General features: G+C 32.0%; 2 protein-coding genes across 3 annotated transcripts in view; one reads left to right on the top strand and one right to left on the bottom strand.

The window, feature by feature from the left end:
• The window catches only part of LOC132551820 (inositol-tetrakisphosphate 1-kinase-like), a 32,637-nt gene extending 26,293 nt beyond the window's left edge, over positions 1-6,344 (bottom strand). For both annotated transcript variants that reach the window (XM_060215965.1, XM_060215966.1), the window contains exons 1-2: positions 6,212-6,344; positions 2,371-2,395 (exon numbers count right to left, since the gene is read on the bottom strand). In XM_060215965.1, the coding sequence (XP_060071948.1) occupies positions 2,371-2,395; positions 6,212-6,288 (102 nt within the window). In that variant the 5' untranslated portion in view covers positions 6,289-6,344. The remainder of the gene's footprint in view (positions 1-2,370; positions 2,396-6,211) is intronic.
• A 1,914-nt stretch (positions 6,345-8,258) lies between these two features.
• On the top strand, positions 8,259-10,196 carry LOC132551846 (lysosomal enzyme trafficking factor-like). The gene is made up of 2 exons (XM_060215991.1): positions 8,259-8,302; positions 9,600-10,196. Exon 2 carries the CDS (start codon positions 9,661-9,663, stop codon positions 10,141-10,143), a length of 483 nt encoding a protein of 160 aa, XP_060071974.1. The 5' UTR covers positions 8,259-8,302; positions 9,600-9,660; the 3' UTR covers positions 10,144-10,196.
• Positions 10,197-18,006: the final 7,810 nt, after the last annotated feature.

The following is an 18,006-nucleotide window of genomic DNA, read 5'->3' as shown; positions in this document are numbered from 1 at the left end:
CAAAAACAAAAATCTTTAAGTTTTCAAAAGGTTATTTCAAAGAATAACTTAACCTAACACCAATAAAATCTTTCCTTTTTTATTTCTAAACATTATATTTTTATTTCAAAGACGCACATTTTTTAGCCATACAACTGAAGAATTTAAATACCTATAAAATATGACATTTGATATATATGTATATTTGATATATTAATTTCAATTTTTTCCTTTTATTTTATTTTCAAAAGACACTTTAGTAAGTGTAAAACTTTGAAGGTATATAATACTATCCAGATTTCCAACCTATGTGTTATGTAATAATGAATATTTATATATATCATTTACAGTGTTTCGTGATCCCATGGAAATCTCATTGCTGATCCACCCACGACTACTGTTCATAAATATATAAGTATTCAACACCAAACAGATCTTAAATCCATACCCATTAAAGCACGCAATTACTATTATTTCACAAGACAAGATTAAGTGTACTGATAATCTATATACCAGTATACAGACCAGATATTTGGTGGCGTAGGTGCCAAAACGAGACGCCATTGTTTTTTTTTATTCCTATAAATGGAATGACGTTATCTTTTTTTCACTGTTTCAAAACACATTGAAGTGTGGCAATATACTGAGCTGTAATATAAACAAATGTACATGATGTATATATATTACCTTTAGATAACAACCTGGGCTTAAAGTTTTTCTTACATCAACATTTACAGATATATGTATACTTATGACATAATTCCAGGGACTAGGAAATAAAAATTATGTTCATGTATATAAAAATTCACATTAATATTCATATCAACAACATTATATCAATAATGAAAGGTCATACTTGTTTGCAGATTTTAATATATTTGACTCTTTGAATTTGAGTCAATGTCCTTCACTTGAGTAGGCTTGAAAGCTCTTTCACCAAGAATGCTACCCATAAAATATCTTGACCTTGCAGTGCCATTTGATGCCTTATTGAAAACAGGTTATTTGAAATCTTAGTCAACACATTTGACATCTAACCAGTGACCTTGAAAAAAGGTCAAGGTCATTCATGTGAATAAAGACCCTGATCTATGTAACAGTTTTAGTAGAAGCTGTTTGAAGATTTTAACACATTTGACTTTTGTAGTCAAGCAAGTGGGTCAAGGTCATTTGTTGAAACAACCATATATATGAAGGCTTCCATCCCAGCATACACCTTGATGAATATGAAGATATATGTTTGGGTTTAAAGGAAAGGCTGACTTAAGATACAACAGATGGTAGATAGTCCATGACGCAAGTTTGCCCATTATGCAGTTGAGCATTAATGGTAGTTGCAAGCATTACATGTCTGGTGAAAGAAAACATTTTTCTTGTTTTGAAATTAACCCATAAAGTCCTAGATAAAAAAACATTTAAATTAAACATAAATTAACAATAATTGAAATTTCTGATTCGATCCTAAACCATTTGGAGGAATAAGATAAATTTGTTATACCCAACCAAATAAACTTGTACAATGATGTAATATTGACCGCCAGTAAATGTGTTAGCTTATCATCAAGACCATTTGTATTGTACACATGACTCTTGACATGAATGGCTGTCCAGTACTGTTAGATCGGAATCAATAACCTTACTTCCGATTATTGTTAATGTACCAGTGCATACATTCAAGATCACCAAAGCCAGCTCTTGGAATCTATTTCTGGTTCCTTCTGTTGTTTGAAATGTGAACATGGGAGTAAACATAATTGAAATAGGTTATCAGACTCTTAGGTCATTAGGGGAATCCAAATATATTTACATTTATAAATGTTGATAAAATGTAGAGTCCCATATGAATGTTTATTTTAGAACTGTTGTATATTCCCGTTTAATGACATTTGAATTCTGAACACAAATCTAGCACTTAAACACTGGATCTAGGTTCACTTAGTCAGACTCCACTTTTTTCTTTCTTCACCCTTGCCAAAATACAGCTTATATTTTAGGAAAGACAATGACCATGTATTCTCTTTACCTTTCATGATGTTGCAAAAGTTGCCTGGTGAAAGAGAACTGTTACCTGGTTGTTAGTGTCAGTCAGTGAAAAATTGTAGGACGAGCAGATCAATAGGTAGTCTCAGCTTTGTCTCATCCTCTATACCTAAACTAACCTCAATATTTGAGTAAAAAACCAAACAACTGATATATTACTTTGTACTCTATACTAATGACATGAACAAAAGTTGTCTCCCTTCAAATTTAGTATTAGCTGATAATTCATCAATTTATAGATATAATTAGGTGTACATTTCAGCCTGTCAAATAATCCATTAAATTGATTTGATCTCCACAGGCAGTAAATATGTTTCAGTAGCTTTACTTGGTTTTACTACAGAAACTTACCTTAATCAACTCAATGCCAGCATTTCTGAAACAAAAGAACCAAAATCATTGTAATTGTGTGTTCATTATTGATGAATGTTGTTGCTGTTCTACCTTCAGAAAGAATATAATACAGCGATTCTGAGGTAAAAACCATCATAATGAGATACTGTATTATTAAAATATGACTTTAATGGTTCTAGCCACAGCCAAGTTTCCGAATGTTTTATCTCAATAATATAAAAAAATTCAAGGGAATGTAAAAAAGAAAACAAAATTTTGTTTCTAAAGTTGAGTCTAAAGAAGGGGTATAACTCTGGGAAACAAAATTGTTATCCTAAGTGAACTTTGTTTTGATAATGTAATTTTCTGTTACACAAATTTCATTTCTACAGAATAACTGTATATATTCAGCAAGCTTTAAGCTAATTCCGCAAACCCAACCATCTACTATTTCATTGTTTTGTACAATTGCTAATTAGCCCACCCTGTCTTTGTGTCTGAACCGGCTTTAGAAATTTGCACAATTAATATTGATACATGTACATGGAAAAGTAAGACATTTAGACAATATTCAAAAAATTAAGTTATGACACAAAGTTTGATATTTTTAAATAGCTTTTAAAAATGTTGTTAGATTTTATGACTGTACCAGTCTGTCTATACAATTACAGTATTATAACGTTTGATTTTATCAACATATTTTAAATATTATCTATTATAACCTTCTGAATCATTTTCCTGATGCAAGGGGACTTTTTTTGGTCCATCAATACTTCAAGACATCTAGAATGAAGTGAAGGAAAGAACCACATATTACACGTCAGCTGACCAAGAAAAAGAAATTTGGTTCAATAGTCTGCTGTTAGCGTGTTGCCATGCTGGCCTTGTCACGTGTATATATAAATACATATCAAAGTCTTATTTTACACCAAATTCAGTTCCAACTTCTATTGTAATTACTCTTAAAATCCTTTTAAATTTGAAGTGCACATATTCTGTTACATTTTCAAATTCCTTCAAAGTAAAATACAATCTTACTATTTATATATGTAAACGTAAATTTAGACACAGATTTGTATATATAATTTATCATCCATTCACACAATTTAAAGAGACAGGCATTGACTTGAAAGATTAACCAACAAACTGTTGTATATTGTAGTTACGAATATATAATCATAATTAAAGACTGTAAAATATAAGTCAAGTTACATAGTGCCTTAGTCTACATTATAGCTGATTAAGATGTCGTTGTCTTTCTTAGCGTACACCATACACCAATACACATAAAGATTAACGTTGTAAAGGCAGTAAACAAACTACTGTAGAAAATATTTCTGAGTCTGACTATAGTCAGTCTGTCGTGCCATGGATAAAATAAGGTCAGAAAAATAATCAGAGAGTTAACACAGATTTTGATACATGGAGGTGTTGCAAACTATGTACAACATTTAAAAAAACAAAAACGTGTCTGTGTCACAGTGTGTATCATGATAAAATTGAGTAGTGTGGGATACATTAGAGGTTCATATAACTGTGTACACGAACAGTTAGCAGATGTGTGTATAATATATTTGTAATCATAGACTAAATCAACATTGAAAAAATGTATATTAATGGTTAATTTGTACAATAAATACTTGTAGGTTTTATAACTAAGTGACACAGTGTTAAAATGTTAATATTTTTATTATATAGCTATTTTTTGTGTTAGAACTTGTAGGACAATTCAGTGACAAATCTATAACGAAAATTCTTTCATTATGTATAAAATACATCTGACTGAATGCTAACAATATACATAAAGTATGATCAACATTGAAACCAAGAAACAACTTTTATCTGATTTTTTCATGTATGCTTTCAGCATGACAATACTAATCCACCAATAAGCCCAGTGGTTAACATATTACATCTTTCATAATATCAGGAATCAGCTTGTTATACAACAATAAGTCCAGTGGTTAACATATTATGTCCATCTTAATATCAAGGATTAATACCAAGGGGAGTGGGTGTGGGTGGGCTAAAATACTTATTAATTAGGTCTTTCTCTATATCAAGACAATGAAAAGGCACTTTTTTTTTTAATTATTTCATTGAACAGCAGCCTTTTTGCTGACATGGGCTTTTTGAGTTAACTGTGACTTCACATTTAGGTAATCATTTTTTTTTATTGTACTAGAATAAATATCTGTGCGGATGGCTCACATATCTTAATTACAGGTAGAAAATGACTAACAAACAAAGTCACACTGACAACCAGCAATTCTTCTTTAATGTCATCCTCAATTTATTTTTCAGTTTTCATTCCCTAAGAATGAAATTCAACACAGGATCAGTTTGAATAAAACAGATCCTCGCAACAGCATTGTTGAGGATTTAGGTTATCATTACCAAGTTTCTATAAATTTGAATGAAAAACAAGGTCAATGTACCTATTAGATTCTGATAAAGAAAACTGATCCATGCTGGCTATTGACCTCCACCTGTAGTTTGTTTATAGTGTTGGTCAATGACCTTAATTGAAATCACTCAACCATGAAGTTGTTTTAAAAAATTATCTTTATTTCTCCTATGCATTTCACTCATAGCACGTGTACAGGAAACCAACAGTTTTAGCAACTTATAGCGACACATTGTGAAGCTTTAAGTTAAATGTCTATTTGTTTAATCCTATTATCAACATAAAAATTTGCTTTGAAAATATTAGTATCTAACAAGTGGAAAGGGAAATGTTTTATCACAAACCTAAACCGGTATCTACATTTGTATAATGTTTAATTTGTAAGTATCAATTTTGATATAAAAGATAAAATGTAAGACAACTTGATCACATGTCTGCAATATTTGTCCTTTAGAACATAAGCACGAAATGTGAATGATGATCTGTGAGCTATATACATGTATACCTAAACCAAATCATATGAAAGAATATTTATTTCATGTTTTGTAAGCATATTTATCTATAAAAACCCTGCATATTTGAAATCTATAAATTATTCTTTCTTGTTTCCCCAACCTGGCTCTATCTGGATTTCATCATGATTAGATTTTTATACGGAAAATTTTTATTTTTATAAGTTTTTGTATTGTATTTCAATTTGATTGGAGTAATTTTTCTTGTAAGTCGTATAACTAATTAAAACCTTTATCAACAGGTTTTGTTTGTTTGATACTATATGATTCGACTAGTGTTATTTGTAATAGGAAAAACCTGCCTATTTTCTCCCATAGACTTGGTCCTCTATCAAATATCACTTGAAATGTTTATTTGCAGGTATACTGCACACATATATAAGCACATAGCTTACATAATGACTTCCATTACACATAACCTTGTAAGGAAAGGTAAAAAATAATGATATAATGTGCATCATATGCTTACTATAACAATTAGGAAATAAAACTGAAAAAAAGTTTAACATATATCAGACATGTACTTTAATTCTATAAAGAAAAAGTTACAGGAGATTTGTTATTTCGGTTTTAGATTTGTACAGAATGTGTGTCACATAATGTCGTTGAATACTGAAAAGAAGCTGATAAACGTCTACCTAGACCTGTAAGTTTATGACCGAGATAAACTGCAAATGAATCAGTATGTACATTTCCATTTATGTAGATCTATTTGCTATTGATCAATGTACGCTGTTTATAGTCCATCCACCAGCGGCTAGAGACATAACACGTGTTCACGCCTAGACAACTTTTATATTGGTGAATGTAAACAAACACCGAACTTGACCCAGTTTTTTTTTTATATCTAGAACTGTTTACTTTATAATGCACTTTGCAAATACTGAGTTAAGTGAAACTGGTTTAACAAATGAAAGAAATGACAGATAATTATATATACCTGAAAACTTCCTTCTGATCCTCCAAATTAAGGCTCTTTGCCTTCTTTTCGCTAATCCAGTATCCAACGCGTTTCATTGTGCCGGGAGACCTTACCGATACACAGTCATTTGCCCACCTTGTCTGATCACACAGGTATAAACTGGCCCACACCCGGAACTCAATAACATGTAAACCAGATCACATTAACGCTTGATTCTCCGCTATGGCAAAGTCAAGTACGTCAAGGACCATGATCATTACACACATCATGACTATTTAATTTGAAATGTATGGCCACGAACCATATATCCGGATATGATTTTCTATGAAAAACAAACCTTCAAATTATAACTATAATATAATGGGCATCGAGGATAATTGTGACGCACTTGTTCAAATCAAATGAGAAAACTACATTTAGTCCTACCCACTTGAACTCCATGGTTTCATAATTCAATTTTGTTATCGATGATGATGATGATGATGATGATGATGATGATGATGATGATGATGATGATAATGATTATGACGATGATGATGATGATGATGATGATGATGATGATGATGAATAATTTTATTCCTACTGGCTGCAGTACACACATCATACCGCTTAATGTTAGAACGCTTCTCTTTAGCTCGACCGGTTGAGTGTCAGAATAGTAAACAATGAAATCTGAGTTCGAATCCTAGCGGAGGCATTGGAATAAGTGTAATGACATCTGTTACACACGTTTTTGTATTTTCAGATAATTATGCATATAACTACATCTAATTTCCAAATTGAAATATGCAGCATATTTAAACTGCCCGAGTTATTAGGTCAAGGTCTGTCATATAGGCCGAGTTATTTGGTCAAGGTCTGTCATATAGGCCGTAGCTGGGTGGTCGGGTGGCGCAGTGTTAACGCACTCACCTTTCACCTAGCCGACCGGGGTTCGATTCCCGGAACGGACGTGACCTGCCCGACCACGTGGGTTTTCCCCGGGTACTCCGGTTTCTTCTCATGATAAGGCCCCTCGCGCGCTTACATCCGGGCCAACAAGAATGATTAGTTTAAGCTGACATAACTTGTTTCGCACTTGTTGTAAAATAAATAAAGTTTATATTTATACAGAAGTTGTTATCTCTCAGCGTCAGTGATTATTTCATATTTCCTTCAAAATTAGTTTTTGGAGCTATCATAGTCAGTTTTGTTTAGATATGACACAGAACATCATCTGAATACATAATGATGTAATAATTATACAATAGAATTGATTATAAGGTATTTTTTTCCTAAATGGCCCTGTCACCCTCGATTTTGGAGGACTTTTACCAGATATTAGATGAGTAGAGGTTGGCGACACTGCGACAACACTGTAGTGTGTGTCACACTGTCACCTTCATCAGAAAAATGACCAATTTGACTTTTGAGTGTTTTACTTGGCGGCAAATTTCCTACGTCTGAAAAAAATGATGAAGGGAATAATTCATCGTCATCTCCCAGAATTATTTTATATGAACGATAGTTCAGCAACAATCATTTCTTAATGTTACTGACTTGTTTCTAAAGTCAGAAATCGTGAGTTTGACAGAGAACTCGCGTGCTTTGCCAAATATCAAATAGATAATTTATAATTAATTAATGACTAATTAAAGACTACAACATTGGCGAAGATTTCAGATTGTGACTCAAATTGGTCATGTGCACCTATTTCACAATATAACGGACTAAGACCTACACGGTATCTCTGTCTTTGATAATATCTTATGTAGTAAGTTATGTTGTTGATACACAAATAGATATACAATTTCATAGTTTACATCCTGAATTCGTACTAAAAATTCTTGCTCTATTCATTATACGACGGAACAATGTTTTAATTATTGCAACTATGATTAATAGTTTTATCACAAATACTTTTTTTTGACATTTGTTGTTTTCCATTTGAAAATAAGTTTAATATTACAGTCTTACAATTACGGAATAAAAAGAGTTCCGTGTCCGTTTCCCATTTACAGATTAGTTACGCCGCAACCGTCAGCACATGACATGGACTGTTACCCCAAGATTTTGGTGTATTGTAAACAAACTTTTCAAGCTTTCTGTCATTGATTAACATTTCCATAGGTAACTTATATGTCTAAATGATATAGTTTTTGTGTGCTAACTTGCAAAGGCTAGTGGGTGACGTGGCAGCCCATGGTTATGTTAGATGTTTATTATGGTCCTGACACCAGACATAGACTGGTACGGGTATCGTGAGTCGTACGTCTCAACATATACATGATAACTGTTTTCAATCGGACAAAATTATATATGATGATCATAAAGGAGGATGGAGTAACATAGGCATATGAAACAATGTATATGCAGCCTCATTTAGATTATGTATACTAGCAAATCAAAATCAAATCGAATTCAGCCTGTTGAAATTGCAAATTTTTCAACCTCTATTTTCTTACCTCCACATTCCATGGTTAAAATACCGTCCTGTGTAGCCGATTTAAAGCGTCATATTTATATCAAGTGCAAACTAAAACTGACAATGAAGCCATTAATGAGATTTAAGGAGCTTGCATTTATAATTATTGAAATATGTTGGGAAGTTGGCCATGGTCAACTCTACAGGCCAGCAGTCCATCAGGTGCTTCTCTTATTTCACCTCCAGCTCCCATAAAGTCTCCATAGATATGTACGGCCAGATCGTCTTGAGTATTAAAGATCACAATTTGAGATTGAAATCCGTCCCAGTGGGGCAGATCATACATTTATTAATCCATCCAATTAGATTGATAACTCTTTACATTTAGAGTCCAGTGTGGAAGACCAGATTGTTTCTTAACAGATACCTAACAAGAAATACTGTAAATATTATTATCTTAACAGGTTGAAACAGTTAATGATGAAGATATGTAACAAGAACAAATTTAGACCCCTAACCATATAAAACTAACTTAATCAGTTAATTCAATATTTCAAAATTCCACAAGTTCAGATCTAGATCCAGGAATCAAGTATTGCTGTGCTATTCTCTCTTGCTTTTAAATACTCTAACAATTTGCTTTGCAATATTTTTCATACTTCATTGTATAAATTGGTTGTATTCATATTTTAAAATTCCAATGTAGAAAAATGCTAAGCTGTAATGATGTGATATTTTTGGGAATTTGCATATTGGGATGGGATGGGAATCAAAAACTTCAAGACTCAGAAAAGTGTTTAAAATACAAATAAACCTTTTCACTCTCTGATACCTTGTAATTTCAGCCTATTTATACTGCATTTTATTGTAGTTAAATTGAATTTTCAGACAGTCTACAGATGATTTATAGCTGAAATTGGATAAAACTTGAAGTCTCCTAAATAACTAGAGTTGGTATGTAGATTTTGATGATATCAAATTCCTAATTTCTATACATTGCAGATCACATCACTGATGGGCTGATGTTTTCATTATTGCACCGTTAGATGTAAAGCAACCAAGGATGAAATTCAGACAGAGGATTGCCTGGTTGATGGTTGTTTTCTTCCTAGCTGGTTCATTTTCTGTGCTGTATTATTTGTTTGAAATTAGTGAACACTACAACCAGTTTGCCCTAGAACACATAAACACCTACCACAAACCTGTCCAGGTCGAGGCCGTTTTCAACCATAAAGGAGAAATTAAAAAGGCAGAACCAGTTGATGTTGAGAAAGGGGAGATAACCAGTACAGGATCAGCATGGCACCATATCATAGACGTTCCAATGGTTGTGTGGTTTGTGCTGTTTCTCCTGCCTTACTTACAGATATTTTTTATGATTCTGGCATGTACAAAAGCTGAACCTAAAATGAGCATGGCTTTTCAATGGCCTTGCTTAATATATTTGAAGTACAAAAAATTTATCAATGGTTCTGCAGACAAGTCCTATAGTATGGGGGTTAATTCAACTGTACAAACAAATGGACATATGGTCTTCAATACATGACTTGGAGTGAGACAGTTACACCAGCTACACTGTGATATTATTCGGAGCGTCATTTGGAGTGTTTTATCATTTTGTATTTGTGGTTAATCAGCATTCCAGTGGTTACTTGTTATATAAATTTTCATTTAGTTGTCATTAATAACATACAACTAAGTGGTGTGTATTCGGACTTAGACTCATATTTATAGAGCTGTGTGAATAAATGGAAACATTTAAGAGTGTATATTTGTATGGTTTGAGTTTTTGGGACTTCTGCAATTGGGTTTTAATTTTGGTCTTAAAAAGAAATGCAAAATGTAGACTTACCCGCATTGTTTGAAGTGTGTTTGTTATGTTATGTGTGTAGCTGTGTCTGATGTGTAAATATAAAGACAAAATCAATGTTATTTTGATACATATCTCCCAGTTTATGATAAAAATAATCAGGACACAGGCTGAATGAGATTTGAATGTTTTGCAATTTTCTGCTATGACAAGACATTTACATATAAATGTCAATGTTACTGAACAAAGTAACATGGATGTTTGCAATTTTTCTTTCTTTTATTTTTCAAGTTACAAGGAAGTAATATAATATTATACGAGACTTGACATTGACTTGGAATTAAGATAGATTGCTGCGATCAGTTTTTATTTCATGGTTTTATCATGAATGTAATTTTAATAATTTACTACTCTGGACAGTCTACTGTTGTCATATGTCTAGTTTCGCAATTCTTCTGGTAGCATTGTCAGAGTAAAATAATTGATCACCACTGTGTTTTGTAGACAGAGGAAATTGTAATTGTAACACAATTGAAGTGTAGAATGATGATTGTGAAAGGTGCTTTCAAAACGTATATATTTTTTTGTTTGGCCTTATGATTGATTGAGTTACTGTAAAAAAGGAAACATTTGTCCGAGACTGTTTCTGCCAGCAAATAAAACTTTCAATTTTGCTCAGTGTTACATCAAATAGCCCACCTTTTACTATCATCCTTTATGTTAAAGGACAAATTATGTAAGGGCAAAAGTCAAACATGAGCTTAAGATTCCCAGTATAGAGTAACCTATTACAATTAGGTAATGCTCCATATATATGTAAAGCAGTGATACAATCCTACTGTTAAAGTTATGGTATTTCTGAACAAAAGTGCCAAAGCTTGAAATACAGTTAATCCTAGCAAAGTTGGCAGTGTGAGTGTGAAGTTTGGGGGAAAAATAGAGTGTGTATGTTATAAACTTAAATCATTCATGAAAATAGCGTTTTATATTTCATTTAGTTGTATATACCAGCTGTGACAGATCTTGAAAAAGCCATGATTATTGTTAAACTGGGTGTATATCTTTTGTCAAAGTCAACAAATCAAAATCAAATATGTACTACGTTATTAAATCATATTTCATTTTAAAAGTGTATGTATATATGTACATGTCATATGACAAGTTAAATTCACAATTGTAGTGATTAAATACAAATTTGTGCCATTGATACAATGCATTGAGTGACAAAATTTGAGATTTTTTGTTTCACTGTACATAATGTTATCCTGCTTCCTAATAAGGAGGTATTTTGTTAAATTTTTTGGCAAATCAGATGACTATCACAATGTTGTAGATTTCATCGTTTGTATATTGTATAAGTACACACAGAAAATAATGTTTCAGTGATAATCTGCATGGGTATTTATTACTGGAAAATATATCAGTATTTTAAATACTGCATGAACTACTCATGTTTTTATTGTTTAGATATCAGAATTCCAAACTGACTTCAGTGCAATGGATTTTGATATCAAACACCATTTTTTGCAAAGTATTGGTAGGAATGTGCTCTCTCAAACTACAATCAATTAAGTATGAATTACGCTGTTATGTTCTGTATCAGTAATGATACTATAGAAGTGATAATGATATTTATGTATGGAAGGTTTAATGTAAATGGCTGGGAATTATAGACATGTCTGATACAAAATAGAATACTATAATGTATTTGCTTTTAAGTTGTATCAGTTGGTTTCGCCCAAAATTAAGTTTATTTTTCTCAGATTCTCGAGCTCTCGTATGATTATATTTGAAGTTTTGCCGTATACAATGGTGTACATGGATTATAATTTTTTGGTTAGTACATAGTTTCAAAATTGTAAACAAAAAATGTATTTGATAAAATAACGCATTTTGAATTCTAAATTTTTAAAATGTTATAATGTATTTCATAAAACCATGCATTTTGAATTCTAAATTTTTTTTCAAAAGTCCTTTACTTTTTGTTTTTGTACAAATTAAGTGGCTTTATTTGTTTTGTGGATTTTCAATTTGAAAGAAGTTTCAAGATTGGAAAACAAACAGTTTTAATTTATTCTGATTATAAATAATAATTTCTCTAACTTTAGTAAAAAGATTAAATTTTTATGTGGTAAGCATTTTCAGTTATAATTTGTCTAGATGTTCATATATTTATAGAGTTCCTAATGCTGAATCAGTAGAGGTATCAGATTTACTTACAGCAAATAAGCCTGTTCCGGCAACTACAGTGTACATGTAAAACCCTACTTTTTGTTTACTTCCAGGAATAGGAGGGTTATATACAATAAGACCAAACACCAGAAATTTTAAAATGTTTAAAAACATATGTTTATTTAATCATAATCTAAGATAGTGGACTCTTGTGCTCACCAATAAGCCCATCCTCTACGTTTTGTCAATATTCATTCATCGGGGGAGGGGAGCTTATTTATACTGGTATTTAAGTTAAGATAGCTGATGTCATATCCATGTGTCTTAGCTTTTTCTTACCCACTGAATGTTTTTAACAAAACGAGAACTTTCTGGTACTATCAATATGTGTTAAATGAATAATGATGCTACTTTGTAAATGTAAAATTGAAAAACATTTAAATTCACAACGGTCGTGACAGCTCACTAAGAGCTAAATTCAGATTGTTACTGTCTGTCTTGGTCATCCGAGTTCAAGATGTTTGGTGGTATGGTTACTTCAATTGAAGGAGTATCATACACATGCTGGTGTCTGTGATTGAAGGTAGGCAGTAACATGGTACCTACCAATGTCCCTGTTGTTAAAATCCCACAAGATGTAGCCCAATATATGATACCATATTTGTATGAAAAATATTGGTAGAAACCTGAATGTGTATACTTCTTTTTCCTTTTTTTCCCTTTTCTATAATTCTATAAATTACTTTCATTGTGGTTGTAAAATCTGAGAAGTGATCTAGTTTGGACAATTTTATGTTTTTTATAAAGGATTCATAGGTAACATGCTTTTTGTTGACTTTCCAGAAAAGTACGCTGCTTATTCTTGTAAAGAATGTCTAGATATTCTTGGTTCTTTCTGTTTGTATTCTCTATTAGTCACAGAGATTTTGTATTAAGGTAACAAAAACACTAAGTAAGTGATTTGGTACACAATTTTGATACCTAACCTTGTTACCTCCCTTGATATATAATGCTATGAAGTATGTCTCAAGATCAATTACACAGTTTCTTCAGGCTGTCGACTGGACCTGTTCGCAGATCGGTAAAAATTTTGAGTCACTTGGGAAGACTTAATTATACTGTGTTAGATGTATCTATGTATTGGGATACACATACAAGTGTGTGTAATTTGGTAGTGTTTTTGGTTTTGCGTGGGTAGTAGATAGTAATCATGAGGTGATGACACATCAATAACCAGGAGATAAAATTCAGATAGAGCCAGAGTTACCTAATGAGATTTTATTTATTTGATCATAATGGCGTTCCTTCAATATAGAGAAGATTGTGGCACTAAAATACTCAAAATGAAAGAATTGCTGTGTGTGTTAAGGTTGAGATGTGTCTACATGTATAGAGAGGAAGGCTACTAGAAACAACTCGTTCAATGGTGAATCCCAATACTCTGCAAGTCTAGCTGTTGAAGGCATTTCAAAATGTGTGTGGCCTGATCACTAACTGAAAGTAACCATAAAATTATGGTGTGGAATATTAATGTATAGTCTTAAAGGTTGTCGAAAACAGATGTGAGATTAAAAAAAAAAATGAAAAAGGAAAGGAGAGCTTAAGCTTAATTATAAATAATAGCCTCACTAGTGTAAAATGAAAGGAAAATAAATTGATACAGTTATTAATTTCAAACTATTGAATAAACAATTTGTTTCTAAAAGTACTAATTGGTATGAATAATCCATACAGTCAAACTTGTCATAAGGCCACCTGTCTATAAAGGCCACTTTTGTGGTTTCCTATGTAATACAATGTATATTTAGTAAACCTCTATATAAAGATCACCTGTGTATAAAGGCCACTTTTCTCCAATGAGTGGCCTTGATGGACATGTTTGACTGTATGTTGTTTTAATCACTATTGGAATAATATTTCTGAATGACTTGGTAAATGTACTGGAATAAGTGTAGAGAATTGGCAAGTAGGTTTACCATTATAAATAATGCAATTTAAGAAGCACCAGAAGGGTAGATATATTCATCTGCTGTTATTTATAAAGGAAAAATCAAAAAATCAAATCTCAGGGTTCAGAAAGGTTTATACAAGTTTCTTTCTATTCACAGTACAGTTATTGGATGAACTTTTCTGATTTTATGTAAAATTGCATTTAAATGTTTTTGCTAATAAACATAGGAGATTAACCTGAAATAAGATGACATGAATTCTTTCAAGCTTAGTGAAAAATGTATTTTAATGGAATATAATTAAGGGCAATAACTCCGTTTTCTATGAAGAGGGAATGTTGATCACACACAATTTCCTGTGTAGTACAGAGCCATGACTTATAACATAGTTTTACTTTAATATTCCCTTGGATTTAGTTATTGTTATTTCTAATACTGTTTTGATAATTTCATTTCAAGGTTTTTCATTTACACATCCATGTAAGAGCAACACATATTGATGGTGTATAGATAGATCTATTTCTACTCACACATATGAAATCTTATTTCTCTAGTGTGGAAACAGATACATATATATACCATACAAATCATGTTGTCTAGTGTTAATTTTGTTTGATGTTGATGTGCTGGTAATTTTGCAGTAAAATATCCAAATCTGGAAAATTCCTTGACAGCTTCACAGCATATTTTAGCAATGCTAAAAATTATTTACAGTCAATAATTTTTTTTTCAAGAGTTGCCTTCCTTCCCAATAAATTGGTGTTCCGGGCAGTAGTTCGGCTGTTTCGTCTACACCCTTTTCTATGTCTCAGATTACAGAATTGTTTATATGTTCTTACCTGTGTTGTTTGATAACTCTTGTACAATGTGATACTGTGTGGTATACATGATGTATGATAATTACGCACTTCTCCATTTACATGTGTATATGTAGCTGAATGGTTGTATGTTATTTAAATTTGATGCTGTTGGGTTTGTTACATTGACAGGTCAATGTGATGGACCTAAAAACTTATCCATATTTGTTGAAATCCAACTGTTTTATGTTGTATGTCATTGTTTTTCCTAAGTATGGACGATCTTCATATACAAAATAGTCTTATGTACATTTCTTGAGGTTTGAAAAAAAATTTGGGTTTTTTTTATATATTTATATATAAATTATTTGTTGAAGAGAAATAAAAATTGGCTCAATCTGGTTGGTGTGGTTGAGATTGGACATGATTTTTTTTCAGAAATAAGTACCAAAGTGGAAAATGATCCAACTACTTGCATGTATTTAGAAATGTAGCTGATAATGAGGCCCACCTTGGCCATTAACTAGGAGGTTATTTTACACTTTATAAGTTCACACATTATTTATATATTTGATGAGGGTTTTTAAAAGTGGTGTTAGATTTATATTATGTAATCTACATACATACATACATAGTGTTTTAAATATAAAAGTAATTGTGGGTTGTTTGTATTCAGTTCTGCATAATCAAATATTTGTTAAATAGAGGAAAACTTAATAAGGTCTATGTAGAATACTAACACAAATCTGTCCATACCACATCTTATTTCTGAATTATGATAAATTTGTCATGTTTAAGAAAGTTGAGTGAACCAGATCACAAGATGCAATGTGAGTGAGTAGATAACTAGAATTTTTTCCTGTTTTTTTTTTTCATTTCTGTCCAACAATAAGTCTGTGCCTGGTAATAAGCCCATCCAAATGTGTATTATTGTTTAGTAGAATAACAAACAAATGTTATTCCTATGTGCTGTAATAAGCCCGACCTCTGGGTTTGAGTCAGAGGGTTGGTAGCAAGACTTATTGTGTATATTGGGATGGTTTAATGTATTAATGAAAAGTAGTAAAAATAACATGATACTGTAACAGTTTTTGACCTAGGAAGGTGATTGAGTGTGAGATATTTCAACTGCTGTGGGTGTTCTGTGGAACAGATAGTACACACAGATGTAAATACATTGTTATATTCTCTGGTTTGTTTACTTTTACATTGAAGTTATTTTTGTGCTAGTGGTTAAAGTGACAAGCTATTGTCATCAGAATCATTGTACCAAACATGTATCACAGGCGTTTGTAATGGTGATACAATTTTCCATCCACTTCAGATCTAGAACATTAATTACTTAAGTTTGGGTTAGCTTGTCAAATGTAAGTGAAGAAACACAATGTTATGGAAGTGTATACTATCCTTTAGCTTGCACTCAACACATTTTAAGAAAAAATATTTCTGATTTATTGAAACAAATAATAATGTATCACTTTTCTCCATTGTATTAAATAGGTCATACATTTTATTTAGCATTTTCCTGGAAATATGGTTTACCTTTGACCTTAACTGTAACCTTGAAGGGAAGGTCTTTATTTTAAAGTACATTATTTGGCATTGTAATTGACATATTCATTGCAACAGTTTTGACTCTTTAAATGCTTTTACCAGCAAGACAAAATCATATATCATGAAGATTTTGGAGGGTTGTGTATATCCTATACATATTTCTTGGTATATTGTGCACTTTATGTTATATGGAAAAATAACATTGACATCAGTTCGATGTCAGGATTATCATCATGGCCATACTATATGACTTCCACTCAAACACTGTTTCTGACTTCAAGTTATTAACGTTGGCTGGTCAAATCGCCCCATGTACACCATCTGTCTAACTAATTCGTGTTATTGCTATTTCTTGAGAAGTACGTCATGGATCTTTCGTGGCCATCTTGGATTTCGACTTTGAAATATTACTGATTTTAAGTGTGAATTACATGATGAATCTTTCTCAACTTCACGTGTAGGTTTCCCATGGTCTTTACATCTCTGTGCCCTTCGGATTTATGAACTGATAATGAAAGTCGAAATAGCCAAAAGTTGACCATCTGGGATTTGACAAAGCTATTACTTCTATTTCTTAGAGGAATTTTAAAGTTCGTGTAACTAAAAGCAGGAACAGAGGACAGGATACAAAAGTCCGACTTTTACAGAACAAATAAATATCCAGCAATCCTCAGGTGGACGACAAGATCACTCGGGATCTCTTGTTGAAATATGGAAACTTCTATAATTATTTTAATATTCTTTTTTTCTGTTTGTGTTGATTTTTTTCTCAGAAATTTTTATGCAACTTTTATGTGATTTATAATCAAAGGTTCTGATCGAATGGTTGCTTGAAATACAGGATTGGGAGTTTCAATGGTTAGCAGCCGTTATCTGATCAATTTACATGTACATACATGTTTACTGATCTCATGTTGGACACGTTATAATTGTAAACGCGTGAAAATAAACAGAAAAGAAAAACATAAAACTCACAGCGTTGTTTTAATTGTAATGAAAACAAATACTAGAGAATCTGAGGGAAAATAAAACACTCTGCGATAATGTACCCAAGGGAGTTAACTGTGAACATTATGATCTTCCAGAGTTACTGCCCTTCGTTTCAGTCGATAAATTTAACAGCCGAT

The sequence above is a fragment of the Ylistrum balloti genome, unplaced genomic scaffold (genome assembly GCF_031769215.1).
Source record: "Ylistrum balloti isolate Yb309-2 unplaced genomic scaffold, AGI_CSIRO_Ybal_v1 Utg370220, whole genome shotgun sequence".
NCBI lineage: Eukaryota > Metazoa > Mollusca > Bivalvia > Pectinida > Pectinidae > Ylistrum > Ylistrum balloti.
The sequence above is the reverse complement of the archived record's forward strand: the minus strand, read 5'-3'. Positions and strand labels throughout refer to the sequence as shown.

What these genes read in the sequence shown, in the direction of transcription:
- LOC132551846 (XM_060215991.1), top strand. Translation starts at nt 9,661, where the DNA reads ATGAAATTCAGACAGAGGATTGCCTGGTTGATGGTTGTTTTCTTCCTA.